Raw genomic sequence first — 15,228 nt, 5'->3', positions numbered from 1 at the left:
TGCTGCTTCGTGTACATACCCAGCGAGCATAATTAATCCTTCCACTCTATTCACTTTTCCGCTGTTTTCTCTGTTAATTCCCCCGCATTTTAACAGCTTGGCTCCCCGCTCGGCAGAGGAAGCGAGCCCACGATGAGCGGGACGGCAGCGGAAAGGGTGATGAGCGTGGGCGGCCACGATATTGGCTATCCGCACGGCCATCTGGGCTGTCTGACGACTGAGGAGGAGAATGCGCTGCAGAATTTCAAGGTTTACCTAGAAGAACAGGGTCTGTATCGGTCCTCGCCAGAACCGTCGCACGACGACCAGACGTTGCTGTAAGCGCCCTGCTATTCCCATCCGTAGCCCAGACCGCTGACGCTGTTCGTGCGTAGACGGTTCCTGCGCGCGCGGAAATGGGTTGTCCAGGATGCCTACAAACAATTCAAGGATACCGAGGAGTGGCGGAAGGCGAACCAGCTCGAATTGCTGTACGACACGATCGATGTCGATGCATATGAGAAGACGCGGAGTTTGGTAAGGCATCCGGTGGGGTGCGGGTTCTAAGGGCTTGCGCTAACAACGGGACGCTGCGCAGTATCCTCAATGGACGGGGAGACGGGATAGGAGGTCAGTAGAGCACCCCGAGGAATAACGCCCGTTGCCCCGTGAACTAACGTCGAAACAGAGGTATCCCCATCTACCTCTTCCAGATCCGCCACCTCGACTCCAAGACGGTCGCAGCCTACGAGAAGAGCGCCGAGTCGACCAACGTCAGCAAGGCGCAGACCGACGGCTCGACCCCGCAGCGCTTGCTACGACTCTTCGCGCTGTACGAGAACCTGACGCACTTCACGCAGCCACTCTGCACCGAGATGACGGACCGCGACAACGCGCGCACGCCCATCACGCTCAGCACAAACATTGTCGATGTGTCGCAGGTGTCGCTGCGCATGTTTTGGAACCTCAAGGCGCACATGCAGGCAGCCTCGACGCTAGCCACAGCGCACTACCCCGAGACGCTAGACCGCATCTTCATCATCGGGGCGCCGTACTTTTTCAGCACCGTCTGGGGCTGGATCAAGCGCTGGTTCGACCCGATCACGGTGAGCAAGATTTTCATCCTGTCGCCGAGTGAGGTCAAGCCGACGTTGGAGGCGTTCATCGAGCCGCGGAATATTCCCAAGGCGTACGGGGGCGAGCTGGAGTTTGAGTTTTTCGACAGGCCGAATTTGGACCCCAAGATCAGGGACGCCGTGACGTGGGAGAACGGCTACACCGACTTTCCCGAGGGCCCCGCGTACTGGCGGCCGATCGATGACGGGAAGAGGCTGGAGTGCCTTGCTGTGGGGAGCAAGGACGGGAAAGAGAGGAGAGAGAGGGTGTGCACGATTCCGGTGGCGTTCCCGCGGGACGAGGAGCCTGCCCCCGCCGCAGCCGCAGCCGTAGCGCCCGAAACAAAGGTTGCCGCTGAACCAGCCGAGGCTCCTGCCGCTACGAGCGCCGCTGATGCAGACCAAACGGCGGCACCAGCTACTTCCTCAAATATTTCGGCTGAAGTGGAAATCCAAGCGATCCAGGGTCTGTCGATTGCAGACGACAAGACGACGGATGAGGTGTCGGAGAAGGTGGTGGGCCAGGCGGAAAAACCCGAGCAAAAGACTACAACCGTTTCGGCGTAAGTTAGGGTTCTGTGGAGCATCAGTGGTTGTCCGGACACTCCATACGTAGACGGGTTGAGTCATATTATGGCGTAGTTTATACCTTTTGTTATTCTTCTGGCATATAGAGCAGATCGCGGGATTTCGACTACAGGGCGGGAAAGAGGGGTTCGGGGGTGCAAGCATTTTAAACCAAAGATGATCCCAATCGCAACACCATCGGACAACTTAACCGAATTTACTTCAGTATTAGCTTCAGCTCTATGCCAAATGCGCATCCAATCCATTCCCGCAACGCCGCAACACCTGGTCGTGTCCGTCTTGCATCCCAGCCCGCTAACCCACCAGAGCCCAAATGTGGTGCAACCACATCCCCATCCCGCAGAGCGCCAGCACCCGAACTCGCACAAACTCTCCCCGCTCAGTAACAAAATCCCTGCCGTCATGCTATGCCCAAGTTCCCCCGCCACTGCAGTATTCCTTTTTCCAATTCCTCCCAGGTCAGCCCGTTCCTCACAAGCCTCATGGTCACCCCCAAGCTCTCGACCTCGAAGTTGGGCCTCTCGTCGTCGAAAAACAGCATGTCCCTGAACGGAATCCCCGTCCGCTTCTGGATCACCTCGAAATGGCGCAGCTTCGTGCCCTCGTAGATCTCGAGCCCGGCGTCGAACGCGTCAATGGTCCGCTTGGGCCCGCCCTTGACAGCCTCGCCGCCGCCGCCATCCGGGCCCGCCGCCGCCACCGCCGGCGGCAGCCGCAGCAGCTTCAGGACCTCCCGGCAGAGGTCGCCGACGGGCGACTTGCTCGCCACGGCGAGCCGCGTGTTGGGCAGCGACGAGGCCACCAGCCGCAGGATGTGCGGCGCGTCCGGGTACAGCGCGAAGAGCTCGCCGTTGCGGTCCGCGACGGTCGGCGGGTTGGAGCCCGCGACGAGCCGGATTGGCGTCGAGATGTGGATGTCCGAGTAGAACGGCCAGAGCGTGTAATCGAGGTCGAGCACGATCAGGCGCGGGAGCGGGAGGCCGTCGTGCAGGCAGGCGGGGAGCCTCGTGCTGCTGGCCGCCCCGGAGGGGTTGACGGAGAAGGAGGCTGCTGTTGTCGCTGTTGTTGTTGTGGGCTCGGGGGCCTTGGAGAGTTTCTTCTTGGCCATGGCGGCTGACTGGCCCCGGGCGGGACGGGCGGGACGGGTCGTCGTGATCTGTCGTCAAGCGCCTTTCAGCGGTGTTGCCGTCGACCCCAGACGCTGACGGTGGTGCAGCCAGGGTCGCAGCAGCTGCGGGGCAGGCATCAGCGGTTTAGGGTTAGGGATAAAGTAGCATTGCGTGCCTTTTTCCAGAACAATCCGTTCACGCGGAGCAGGCGGTTACCCCGGTTCCAGGAAAGTAACTGTAGAGCCGGGACTGGAACACTTCCTCAGGTCGCCTGCAAGCACGCCTGCGGACCCGGTTTCAATTGGCCTCTGCAAGCCACAAACCCTGCAGCCGCCGGCGCCATTCGCCTCTCCGGAGTCCGACCAGCATGATGGTGCCACCCAGCTCGTGCGAGTCCGGTGCAACGGCAAGATGTATGCATTTCAAGAGCCCTCTCCTCCAAACAGGCTATGGACTCCAACCGCCCACCCGCGGCATCCCCGGGGGACATGGGTTGATGGAAGCAGCTAGGAATTATCCGGTGCCCGTGATTGGATAGACAGCCCTTCCCAAGGTGAACTGCCGCCGCGAAATCGAGAGGCTGCGGCTTGATGATTCTTCCCCATTGAAATGCCGGAGTCTGCGTCACCCTCGCGCTACCCCACCGTTCCCCCGCGGGGCACGAGTCTCCAGCTGTGCCCCTGATGGAGACGGGCTCCAAATATATCCCCCGCTCGCCATGGAGGACAGATCCCGGACTCAGATAGCTTCAGCAGCTCCCGGACAAGTATTTTTCAGCAATTCGAGATTTCGTTTCCCACCATAGCTCTGTAAACCTTGACAGCCACAAGGCCTACCCCTAAGCCCCTAACCCCTGGCTCCCAACAAAGACAATAGCAACACGACGTACACGACAGCCCATCATGGCGTCCGGTCTGCCGTCTAACCCCATCAAGAAGATCCAGCTGGTGCGCATCGCCCATGTCTGGTACAAGCATCAAGATATCGAGGCAGCCAAGAAGTTTGCCGTAGACTTTGGCTTCGTAGAGACGGCCCAGGTCGGCAAGACGACTTTCTTCCGGGGCTACGGCACCGAGCCCTTTGCCCTCGCGCTCGAGGCGTCAGACAAGAACGAGTTCGGTGGCGCGGCCTTTGTCGTCGAGTCCGAGGAAGATCTGGTGCATGCGGCCAAGACGCTGCCCAAGGAGTGCAATGCTACTGAGGTCCATGAGATGAAGGATATCCCCGGCGGCGGCAAGCGCGTGACCTTCTACGACCCCGTCGACGCGTTCCCCTTCCACCTCGTATACGGCCAGACACCAGTCGCGAGGGAAGACCCGGAGTTCCCGATCCTCAGGTTTAACTATGTGAGTTGGCGCCCACCACGCTGTTTGTTCCGCCGACCCGACGTACTCACAGACTGCAGCCCACCGAGAAGAACCGCGGTGTCAACCAATTCCAGCGCTTCAAGAAAAGGCCGGCGCCGGTGCACAAGCTGGGCCACTTCGGCATGTGCGTGACCAACTATGCCAAATGCTACGAATTTTACACATCCTATTTCAACTTCCATCCCAGCGAGGTAAGTCAGGCCCATGTCCAGCCGAACACTGTGGGCCGCTAGGGATGTTTGACCACGCTCAACACTGCAGCTCGTCTACAATGACCAAAACGTCGACATCACCGTCTTCTTCCGGTTGGACCGTGGCGACGAGCTAGTCGACCATCACTGCTTCTTCTTCTTTGAGGGGCCCAAGATGCACGTGCACCACTCGTCGTTCGAGACGCACGACTTTGACGCCCAGGTTCTCGGCCACGACTGGCTCCGCCACCAGGGGTACACCAACTGCTGGGGTGTGGGGAGACATGTCATGGGCAGCCAGATCTTCGATTACTGGTTGGTTTGCGGCCGAGGCTTGATAGTTGATGGACCGAAGCGCTAACGGGGACGCAGGTTTGACCCGGCCGGCTTCATCATGGAGCACTATGTCGACGGCGATTTGTTGGATATGAGGGAGCCCACACACCGCACCAAAGCGGGGCCGGATAACCTGCATGTCTGGGGTAAGTTGGCCTGGTGACAGAACACGGACACGACTTACTGACGGTTTGACAGGTCCCGAGGTGCCGCCTACGTTTTTGCTGTGATGGCGTGCCGTTTGAAGGCGGCAGGTTGCTGCCAGGTAGGAAAGCTCGTGTTTTGGATTCGGCCGAGCAACAGGATGAGGATGATATCTCTGGGCGTGCTGCGTATGTCGACTTCATGCTTACTAAGAACTGACTTGAGAGGAGGCTAGTGTCCAGATTTAATGTTTGATTTAGTGGTTCAAATTGTGGATTATGCTGCTTGATGGCATAGGGGGCTGGATAACGCGGGACTAGTTCGGAGTTGTATTTTCACAGACTTCGGTCCCGTCATGCTAGTCTGTAACGATCCAACCTCGATACCAAAACCTCCATTCCCGAACCCTTGTGGCTCGCACGCATACTCGATCGCTCACGTGCTCAGTATAAAAAAGCGGCGGACCTAGATCCGGACGAGTTCAGTAATATGAGGAAACAGAATAATTGCATCGTATTTCAAGAACGAGCATGCTTAAAATAAAGAGTGTACAGAGCTCTCCAGCCTTTCACCAAGCAGTTCAGATGTTTAAACCCCTCCGCCCAATCTGGCCTTCTCTGCAACACCCCGAGCAAGAGTCGCGCAGGTAGACCCTCCCAGAATCTCAAATACCGCAACGTCCACCTTCAACGACTGCAAAAACCAGTTCCTTAACTCAACTGCCACTAAAGAGTCCACGCCGTACACGTGCAACGGCTGGGTCTTATCCAGCGACTCCAGAGGCCTTGCAAGCGCCTTACAGAGCTTGCTCAACAGGGCATCGCAGACGATATCAGCCGAATCGGCAACCGATGGGGCCTCTTTGACACGTGTGACAAAATCCGGGCCAATCTGCCCCTTAACAGCTCCATGAAAATTAGCATCCTCCAGCTGGCTTCCGTCATCTCCAGTTTCAATCATCTCGAGTCGATGCAGATTCGCAAACATCGGCTCGTGCATCCATCCTGGCGGGTCCATGCCCCGAGCCAAGGCATGGCTGGGGATATCGAGGCCCATAATAATTTGGCATCGCCCCGGCGGCCCATTCACCACCGCCGGGTTGCAGACATGGTCAAGCAGACCGAGCATTTCCTCGCGTGACATCTCAACCACATGCTTGGTCAACACCATTTGCTGCGCCAGTTCTGGATGCTCAACTGAGAAGCCGTCGCCCTGAACTAGGGAGAGATTGATGGAGAGTGCTCGCTCGCCCAGTTGTTGGACGCGGTACCGGGCAAGCCAGTCTTGGTAAGTGTTTCCCGCTGCGTAGCTGGCTTGCCCCTGGGAGCCGATAATGCCCGACACTGAAGAAAAGAGAAGGAAAAAGTCGAGGTCGCGCGGCAGTTGCTCGTGCAGGTTCCACGAGCCGTCGACCTTCGGGCTGAGCGATGCGGACCAATCCGTGTGGTCTACGTTTTCAAACAAGCCATCCCGGAGAACCATGGCCGCTTGAATACATCCCTTGATGGGTGGCAGGTGCTCACGGCAGTGCTCCAGGGTTTGGCGAAGGGATGCTGCGTCTGCGATGTTGCACGGGGGGCAATATACGTTGGCACCCTTGTCCCGTAAGCCCCGGACAAAGTCTGCCGCCACAGCATTGTCATGCTGGAGGCCCGACCGGGATAAGAGAACCAGGTGTCGAGCGCCTTTGGAGACCATCCACTCGGCGATGATTCGACCCATCGCACCAAGACCTCCAGCAATGGCAAAGCTGGCGTCGGGACTAAATGTCCAGTCTGACTTCTTTGGTTGGATGACGGCCTTTTTGGTAAGAGACGTACATGTCAGTCGATAGATTCTGGATTTCACGGTTCCACTGCAGGGTTTCAGGGGTAAACGTGAGACTAGTACTCACTGGCACGCGATCGCCCTCGCCGACCTCAACCACCACCTTGCCGGCATTCTTCCCACTCTGCAGATACCTGAAGGCAGCCTCCATATCATTGATTGAGAAGGTCTTCATGGGCTCCGGCAAGCGCAACATGCCTTTCTCGAACAACTCCAAAACCGCCACCAGCTCCTCTTGGACCACCTCTGGCCTATCCACAGTCAAGGCGCTCAAATCGACCGTGCAGAACGAGACGTTCCTGGCAAACTGGAACATTGGCAGTTTCCCATGCTCAAAAATGTCCCGCTTCCCAATCTCGACAAACCTTCCGTACGGCGCGACGCACTCCCAACCGGCTACAAGCGCGTCACCAGCGAGGCTGTTTAGGACCACATCCACCCCCTTCCCGCCCGTCAGCCGGCGAATTTCATCCGCAAAAGACAGATCCCGGCTATTGAGGATCCTCTCGGGCGGTATGTCGTACTTGTCCATCAACAGCTTCCGCTTGGCCTCGGATCCGACCGTCGTGTAGATCTCGGCGCCGCACCACTGGGCCACCTGCACCGCGGCCTGGCCCGTCCCGCCCGCGCCAGATTGGATCAGGATCGACTCCCCCCTGGACAGCCGCGCGACGCGGACGAGCGCATAGTGGGCCGTGACGAAGTTGGTCGGGATCGACGCCGCCTCGGGAAACGTCATACCGCTCGGCACCTTCACGGCCAGGCGCGCGTCGCAGCTGATGACGGATTGGAAGCTATCGCATGTAAAGACGAGGACGCCGTCGCCCGGCCGAAGGCCCGTGACCTCGGAGCCGACAGCGAGAACAACGCCGGAGCACTCGCTCCCGAGGGTGTCTTGATCGACGCGACCGAGCGTGATGAGACAGTCCCGGAAGTTGATGCCTATGGATTTGACCGAGACTGATATGTGCTTTGGCGGCAGCGGAGATGGAGGGAGGGGGGCGGAGGCGAAGTAGAGTGTGTCGGGAAGACCGGGCTGGCGGATCGCCAGCCTAAGATTGTGCGACGGTGATGAAAAAGGGTGGCATGGTGCGAGGATGGGGTTCCCTGAGTCTGCGGCGGTGTATTGGAAAATCGCGTCGTCGAGAGAAGGGGATTCATAGGCTCGCGGAATGGTAAGAGAAGACCCGGCCTGGGTGAGTTCCCACTCGCACATCCCGGTTGATACGCCCCGCAGGAAGTTGTCCACGGCAATAGATATGCTCGTGAAGAGGGATGAGCAAATAGTTGCCGGATCCACTGCGACGGTTGAAAAGACCAATCCATGTCGCTCTCTTCGGAGGGTGCGGGCAAGGCCTTGGATGGGGCCGATAGCCTCGGGGGAGGAGGTCGAGGCAAGCCACATGACGGAGCGAGCCCGGGAGAAGGTCGAGTGAAACGATTGGTACTCCTCCGGGGAAATATGCGCGAGAGACGGCCACTTTGTGTTTAAGTCGTGGACAACTATCACAAATTCGTCGCCGAGATCTTTCCTGGCCGGCAGTTCCAGGAATGTGCTAATCTGCACATCGGCCACGGCGTCAGTCTCCCGTCTAAGTTTCGAGAGGACCAACTCTGCCATGACCGGCGATTTCTGAGGCTTCTCAGACCAGCCCGTGATAACCACAGCCGTCTTTGCCTGTTGACGGGGTACCAGAGACGGCACTCCTCTTTCTTCGGTGATCGTTTGGGTGGCGGACGAGATGATCAGGCTAGCAAACTGATTTTCTTCTTCCTGATAGTTGGGCACAACAATCTGGGCGCCGTCAAACCCGCTGGCTTTCAACTCTTGGTCCCACTCCGATATCGATGCGATGGGGTCGTCTTGTTTCCATGCCTCGGCGCCTGCAAGCACTCATTAGTACTAATTCCGCGTTTTAATGAACAGTCTATGCGGTACTGGGAATACTGACTTGTCCACCAACCAGGTAGAAAGCCGAATATGAACTGCCCAATCGTTGTGTTTGGGTCGGTGTCCTCGATTATGATGAGTTTTCCATCACTGTTGGGGACAGGAGTCAGTATCTCCCAAAACCGTCAAGAGTCATCATGCAAAACCACTCACTCTTTCAACAGCCGTCTGATGTTCCCTAAAGACTCCCGCAACCTCTTTGCTCCCCGCAACGCCTATCGTTGACTATTAGCATATCTCCCAGATGGTCATGTCATCACAGCACTCACATGAACCGCCACGCACAAATCATACCCGCCCTCCTCAAACCCCTGCTCAGCCACATCCTTTTCCAGGTCCAAAACCGCGAAGCCCATCTTCGCCCCGAGCCCCTCGAACCCCCCTTCCTTCCTTGCCTTCTCCAAAAGCACCGACGAACTATCCGTAACGTCATACCTCGCAAACCTGCACATACCTCCCCGTTCACTGACCAAGGTCTTCAACACCTCCCTCGTCACACCCCCCACGCCCGCCCCAACCTCAAGGACTTTCATCCCGGGTTTCTCGTGCGCAAGCAGATCGAGATAGCGGGCCATCGGCGCAAAGTCGACCAGCCCGTTGAGCAGCGCCCGGAGCTCTTCGAGCCCCTCGTCCTCCGTCGCCTCCTCCTTACTCTCATGCCCGCGCTTCAGGGCTTGCAGCGGATCCATCTCGCCCCGCAGGATGGATGCGAGGTGCCGTCCGAAACTGACGTGCAGCTCCCCGAGGCGGGACATACCCGCGAGCTGTGAGGCGAGGGTCTCGAAGTCCGGGTCGGGGAGGTAGGACGTCCAGTTGTGGGGGATGCCCAGCGGTGGGCGGGAGGCGGCGGCGGCGAGGATGGATTGCGCCCAGCGATGCTGTTTCTGGAGGTGAGGGTGGGACGAGGGGACGGATCGGTACGGCACCGCGGCGACCGCGCGGGCGAGGGAGCTGAGGTTGTGAAGTTTCAGAGCTCGCAGGAAGGCGGTGGGCTCCGGCGGGATGAGGGCCTGCGTGCGGAGGTGGTGGGCGACTTCCACGGGAGGGAGGAGCGTGATGGCGGGAGCGTGCACAAGGTCGTAACAGAGCCGGCGGGAGAGGCGCGAAGCGGGTTTGGCGTGCCCAGGTGGCTGGGTGGAGGTGATGAGCGTCAGCTCGGCACCGGATATGTGCAATACCCCTCCAGTGCTGCCGTCAGAGGGTAGGGATATGGCTTGGATGGATGATTCGCAAACACGAGTACTTCGGAATTGGGTTGAGCCGTGAGCTTGGACCTGACCTTGCCGCCGGAAACCAGTCGACGGAAGCCAGAGCTTCGAGAGATAAGTGGGCACCCAGGTTTCCCTCTTGCCGCCTCGGCCAGTGGTACGCTGGCAAATTGCGGGGAGACAAAGCTGCAAGACAGAGTCGAGATCACAGGGATGAATGGCTGATGGATGGATGGTTGAAATGGAAGAGCTGCAGGGGGGGTAGCGGAAGAGAATGTCCCCGACAGCTTGACCATCGCCGTTTCGACGAGCAAATTGAATGCCCTGGAATAGGTCCCCGTAGTGATAGCCATTCTCAGCGAGATCGGTGTACAGCTCTTTGGAATCAATTTGCGAAGAATACGAGGCTTTGGCTAATGATATCGTCTCCTCTGTCTGGTTGGTTAGCGCGAGGTTCGCGTCCGATCTCCCATCCGAGTCCGCAAACACCGCTTTGATGGAACCGTGGCAGATCTCGACAAAATTGTCCTCGTTGCGGCAAGCGTAGAGGCTGAAGTCAGCCCAAGAACTCGACTTGTTCGATGAATCAGACCTAGATTTCAAGCAGAACTGTACTTCGACCTTTGTGCCATCCGCCGGGATGACAAGGGACGATAGAATGGCCGTATCCCGAATCTCGTATCCGACAATTTCTTTACCAGTCGAAACTTGAGTGATCGCTTCCACAGCCATGACCCACATTCCGGCAGCGGGATAGAGGATTTCACTGTTGATTCTGTGATCTCGGACCCATGGTATTGAGGACGCTCCAATGCTGTTATGCCACCGTGGCGCAAGGGGGTTCCAGTCAGCCGCAGGGGCCCCTAAGAACTCATTATAGGGCTGATACTGGGAACGCAGGTTCTTGCTGACTCGCGGCTCACTCCAGTATGTTTGAGCGTGATCAAACGGATATTCAGGCAGTGCTGGGAGCACTTCCGGCAACATCCACTCCGAGGGTTTGGTCAGGGAGTTGACCTTGACCAGATCAACGTCGAAACCGGAGCAATGAAGCTTACCCACGGCTTCAAGCAGCGTGGTGATAGCTGGTTTGCTCCTGACCAAGGCAGAGGCATACGAGATGTCAACCTCTGGCGACGCCGCTTCTACCGTCTGGCGAATAGGCCCCTGCAAAGTAGAGTGAGGCCCAATTTCCAACAAGTGGGCAACCGAGGCAAACTCTCGGTGACTCAAGTCGAGCTTCTTCTTTGTCTTCCTTGCCCCGTTATGACAGAGGCGTTCGATAGCCAAAGAGAATCGTACGGGAGAAACCATATTTCTAACCCAGTATTCAGCCTGTTGCAGCTCTCTGTGATCAATGGCATCTCCAGTGACGGACGATATCATGGTTGCGTGGTGGGACGGCTTCTGGCCCGGATTGAGGCTGCCAATAAGCTCTCTGTATGATGATGCGATAGCTTCCATGTGAGGGCTATGATAGGCCACGGGAACCTTCAGCACTCTGGCGAAGATGCCATCCGCACTCAAGATCGTTTGGAGCGCCTGGATTAGGTCCTCGTCTCCCGAGATTGTGACGTTCTGCGGGCTGTTTATGCACGCTATCGTCAAAACGCCGTTGCTGCGACGGTTCTCGAGCGTCTTTTCAATGTAAGAAATGGCCGAAGACTCGGAGAGTGCCACAGCCATCATGGAACCGCGCCGTGATCTGTCCGCGTTTGACCACTCGGCAAGCTTGCTGGAAAGATGGCCCCGGAAATAGGCCAGCTTCCAAGCCGACTCCCTGCAGATAGCACCGACGGCGTACGCGGCGGCTAACTCTCCGCTCGAGTGTCCAATGGCAACTGTGGGGTGGATGCCAAAAGTTCGTAGCAAGTCTACGATGGCGACTTGGATGATTGTGCAGAGGGGTTGGGAAAAAGATGGGTCGTGGATGTTGATGCTTGGTTGATGTCTGATGTTCTCGAGAACTTCAGACGGTCTCCAGCTGCAACCGATTTTAGGGAGGAATTCGTCCGCGCTCAGGACACTGTCCCTGAAACTTGGAAACTCGAACAACTCCCTCGACATCCCCGGCCACTGCGCCCCTTGCCCCGTGAAGACGAAGCCGACCTTGGGATCAGCACCTGATTGATATGTCTCTTGTGGTTTCTGGAGCTGCTCAAGAAACCCACCCAGCGAGTCTGAAACGGTGTATGACCTCCATGGAAGAAGGCTACGTTTCTGGGCCAGCGTATACGCCAAAACCTCAAGCTTGTGCACTGACAAACCGCCGGTTTTTGATTGGCTTTCAAAGTACCTCCGATAAGCTTCGAGCATCCGGGTCAAGGCGCTGGGTTCATTTGCGGACCAGACGAACAGTTTGGGGTTGCCAGGGGTGGTGATAAAGTTTTGGGCAGCAACAAGCGGACCTCGAAGCTGCGTGCTGTAGTCCAGGACCGGGGACGGTTCCGTTCGGTGCTGGCCCCTCAAGCCGCGGCTTTGAAGATAGTGAAACGCATCATCCAGCACAGCGTGTGAATTTGTACCACCGAACCCAAAGGAGTTGATGGAGGCCCGCCGCAGGCCACTATTTGGCCATGGCATGGCAACTCTTGGGAACTATGGACGACTTTGTTTAGTTGATGGCTCATAATGAAGGGGGATCGTGTGTTCACCTTCAGCTTGAGGAACTCGGCGTCGATCTCGGGGTTAAGCTGCTCAAGCCCTGCTATGGGAGGGATGATGCCCCTTTCGAGCACTAGGACTGTCTTGATCACCCCGGCAATGCCAGCGGCGCCCTCAAGGTGACCAATATTGGACTTAACCGCGCCGCTGGAGACTTGTGTCAGCTATCCTGCATAGCTCGGCCTCTGTATCTGGCGGCATGAACATACATCACGACCGGATTATCTGGGTCCCGCCTGGGACCAAATGCATTCCCGATAGCCATGGCTTCGAGCGGGTCGCCGGCAGCTGTTCCCGTCCCATGTGCCTCAAAAAAGCGAGTGTGGGACATGTCGAGATGCGCCTTGCGGTATGTCTCCTCAGTAAGTCGCCGTTGCATCTCCTTGCTGGGCAGCGCGAGATTTGTCCGGCCATTCTGGTTAGTCCCCGTCGCTCTGATGACGGCGCGGATGGTGTCACCATCGGCCAACGCTGCGTCTAAGGGTTTGACAATCAGGACGCCAAAGCCCTCACCACGGCCGTAGCCATTAGCGCGACTATCGAAACTGTGACACACTCCGTCTGGTGAAAGAAAGCCGAGGCTGGATAGGGAGATGAACAAGTCCGGCGTGAGAAGAAGGTTGCATCCCGCAACAATTCCCTGTGGTGTCCGTGTTAGACCCATCGAATGAGCAGGCCAGACTTGGCGTCGTAGGCTATGTGCGGTAATAGTAATACGTACCACAGAAGACTCCCCCTGACTGATGGATTGACAGGCCATGTCCAATGCTACCAAGCTGCTGGAGCACGCCGTATCGATAGTGATGCTGGGACCCGTCACGTTGAAAAACGCACTGATACGGTTGGACAGCATGCTTTGTGCCATGCCGGTGGAGGAATATCGGGGTGCATTCTCGGGATCCCTGGACGTGGCAAGAAGGTAGTCGGCGGTAAAGCACCCGGTATACACTGCCGCGTCGGTCCCGCTAATCTTTTCCATAGGTATTCCCGCTGTGGAATCTGCATATTAGTAAACAATGCCTCCTGATCATGGTTCTCTGCAGGGGTGAGGGTAAGAGCCGTACCATTCTCAAGAGCTCTGTAGGTGGTTTCAAGCAATATGCGCAGCTGAGGATCTGTTGCGAGAGCTTCGTCCTCAGTAACACCGAAGAATCTGGCGTCAAATGCCCTGATATCTCTTTGCACAAAGCTTGCTTTCTGTGGACGAATCTGGTTGAAGAACACGGGATTGTTAATTGCTACCACGATAGACGAAGCATACCCCTGCACATACCGTCTCTCGGAATCTGGAATGGTGGAATCTGCTCGGGGGGATAGGAGATACGGCACGCTTGCCCTGCATTATAAGGTCCCAGAACGCCTCTTCGGAATTGGCCTCAGGGAAATCGAATGAGAAGCCGACGATGGCAATATCTTGACATATTCCACCGCTGATAGAAGGTGGAGATGATGGGAAAGATGGGGATGGGGAGTTGGACGGGCTGGACATCCTTGGGCAGCCAACCGGCGTACTTTGGCCTCCTGAGTCCGACGAAGAGTAGGGGGCCATTGTGTTGGACTGGTTGCTGTCGACTCAAAAGCCACTGAGATTCATTGACAGCGGAGTGACCGGCTGGAAGGGGATAACCGATGACGGTTGAAGCAAGAAACCCGAGGTGATACGGGAACTTCAAAGTCCTACTGCCGCATTTGTAAGATAAATTCTGTAGAGAACGGACATGATGTATCCAGCCACCCGGATGGCCGAGTCCTGCGGTGCGGTCATGGAGTCAATGTTTGAGATAAACTGAACCCTCTGACTCCTCCTTTGTACCGGAACATTGGCATCTCGGGGTACTATTCCAAAAACAGCAACGCTCGGGACTCAGTCACACACTTCGGTTCACGTTACTGTCCTGAGAATAGGAGTAGGCGTTCACGGCGAGCGGTCTGCCTTGGTAGGAGCCCCCATTTCACGGCAACGCGTACACACACAGTGCAAGTTTACGGTTGGTTTGTGAGAGACGGATGCATAACGATGCAATTGGTAGCCACTTCAGACCAATCGAGAGGCCGCTGCAATCTCAGCTAGGCAAGGTACTCGGGTCGTCGGGATGTGTTGGGTGCTGCAGCCCCTAGTTTAGGCTCCTCGGTGTCGGCGATCCGTCCGAGTTTACCTGGATGTCAGGTAGCGGTATACTGCGGTCATAGGGTCACAGGTAAGAGACTAAATCAAGACCGCTGGGCCTGTCTGGACCGCTCCGCCGCAATCTCCAAATTGTTGGTGTGACTGGGATAAAGGATGAACACTCCTAGCTGATACGCCGCGTAACTGAGGGTAAGGGGTGAACACTACCTGATATGCCGTGTTTCTCCACATCCGTCACATCAACGGTTACAGGCTATGGATCTGCCGAAGGGGTGGACCACTCGGAGCGGCGGGGCGGAGCTCAGAATCACACCCTAGACGGGTGGGATTGCCGGCCCAGGAATCTTGGATCGCCCTATTACGGGTACAGAACTGTACATGCACTTCAGCCCCGACGCGACCCGTGCACTGTGTAATCAAGTCGGTGCATCTGAGCCTCCAACTGTCCCATCGTTCGTCCTGTGTGGAATGCCGCGTTGAAACAGTTTCCCAGCGCTTATGTCGGCTTCAACGAAGACCCGTATGCACATGCTCCGGCCGAACCCTCCGCCATAGGGAGCGGTTAAGACGTCGGGCAAACTCATACCTAGCGGCCGAGGGGCGTTGCCGTTTTAGACCGGC

The 15,228-nt window shown here is 57.2% G+C and overlaps 4 protein-coding genes across 4 annotated transcripts; 2 read left to right on the top strand and 2 right to left on the bottom strand.

Annotated features, from left to right (window-relative positions):
* Window positions 1-132: 132 nt before the first annotated feature.
* MFIFM68171_06738 (SEC14 cytosolic factor) lies at window positions 133-1,661 on the top strand (the record flags this gene model as incomplete). The annotated part of the gene is made up of 4 exons (XM_071062158.1): window positions 133-317; window positions 375-516; window positions 578-609; window positions 668-1,661. The coding sequence occupies 4 exons, from the start codon at window positions 133-135 to the stop codon at window positions 1,659-1,661; spliced, it is 1,353 nt and encodes a 450-aa protein (XP_070918259.1).
* A 421-nt stretch (window positions 1,662-2,082) lies between these two features.
* MFIFM68171_06737 (Magnesium-dependent phosphatase-like protein) lies at window positions 2,083-2,790 on the bottom strand (the record flags this gene model as incomplete). Its single annotated transcript, XM_071062157.1, has 1 exon — window positions 2,083-2,790. One exon carries the CDS (start codon window positions 2,788-2,790, stop codon window positions 2,083-2,085), a length of 708 nt encoding a protein of 235 aa, XP_070918258.1.
* A 903-nt stretch (window positions 2,791-3,693) lies between these two features.
* MFIFM68171_06736 (Metapyrocatechase 2) lies at window positions 3,694-4,915 on the top strand (the record flags this gene model as incomplete). Its single annotated transcript, XM_071062156.1, has 5 exons — window positions 3,694-4,137; window positions 4,197-4,349; window positions 4,420-4,664; window positions 4,722-4,831; window positions 4,884-4,915. 5 exons carry the CDS (start codon window positions 3,694-3,696, stop codon window positions 4,913-4,915), a joined length of 984 nt encoding a protein of 327 aa, XP_070918257.1.
* A 502-nt stretch (window positions 4,916-5,417) lies between these two features.
* Window positions 5,418-14,028, bottom strand: MFIFM68171_06735 (Lovastatin diketide synthase LovF; the record flags this gene model as incomplete). The annotated part of the gene is made up of 10 exons (XM_071062155.1): window positions 5,418-6,629; window positions 6,724-8,540; window positions 8,609-8,697; window positions 8,761-8,822; window positions 8,877-12,413; window positions 12,470-12,626; window positions 12,689-13,119; window positions 13,201-13,469; window positions 13,544-13,688; window positions 13,753-14,028. 10 exons carry the CDS (start codon window positions 14,026-14,028, stop codon window positions 5,418-5,420), a joined length of 7,995 nt encoding a protein of 2,664 aa, XP_070918256.1.
* Between the last annotated feature and the right edge of the window lie 1,200 nt (window positions 14,029-15,228).

This window comes from Madurella fahalii (genome assembly GCF_045866475.1).
Source record: "Madurella fahalii IFM 68171 DNA, scaffold_3, whole genome shotgun sequence".
NCBI classification, from domain to species: domain Eukaryota; kingdom Fungi; phylum Ascomycota; class Sordariomycetes; order Sordariales; genus Madurella; species Madurella fahalii.
The sequence above is the reverse complement of the archived record's forward strand: the minus strand, read 5'-3'. Positions and strand labels throughout refer to the sequence as shown.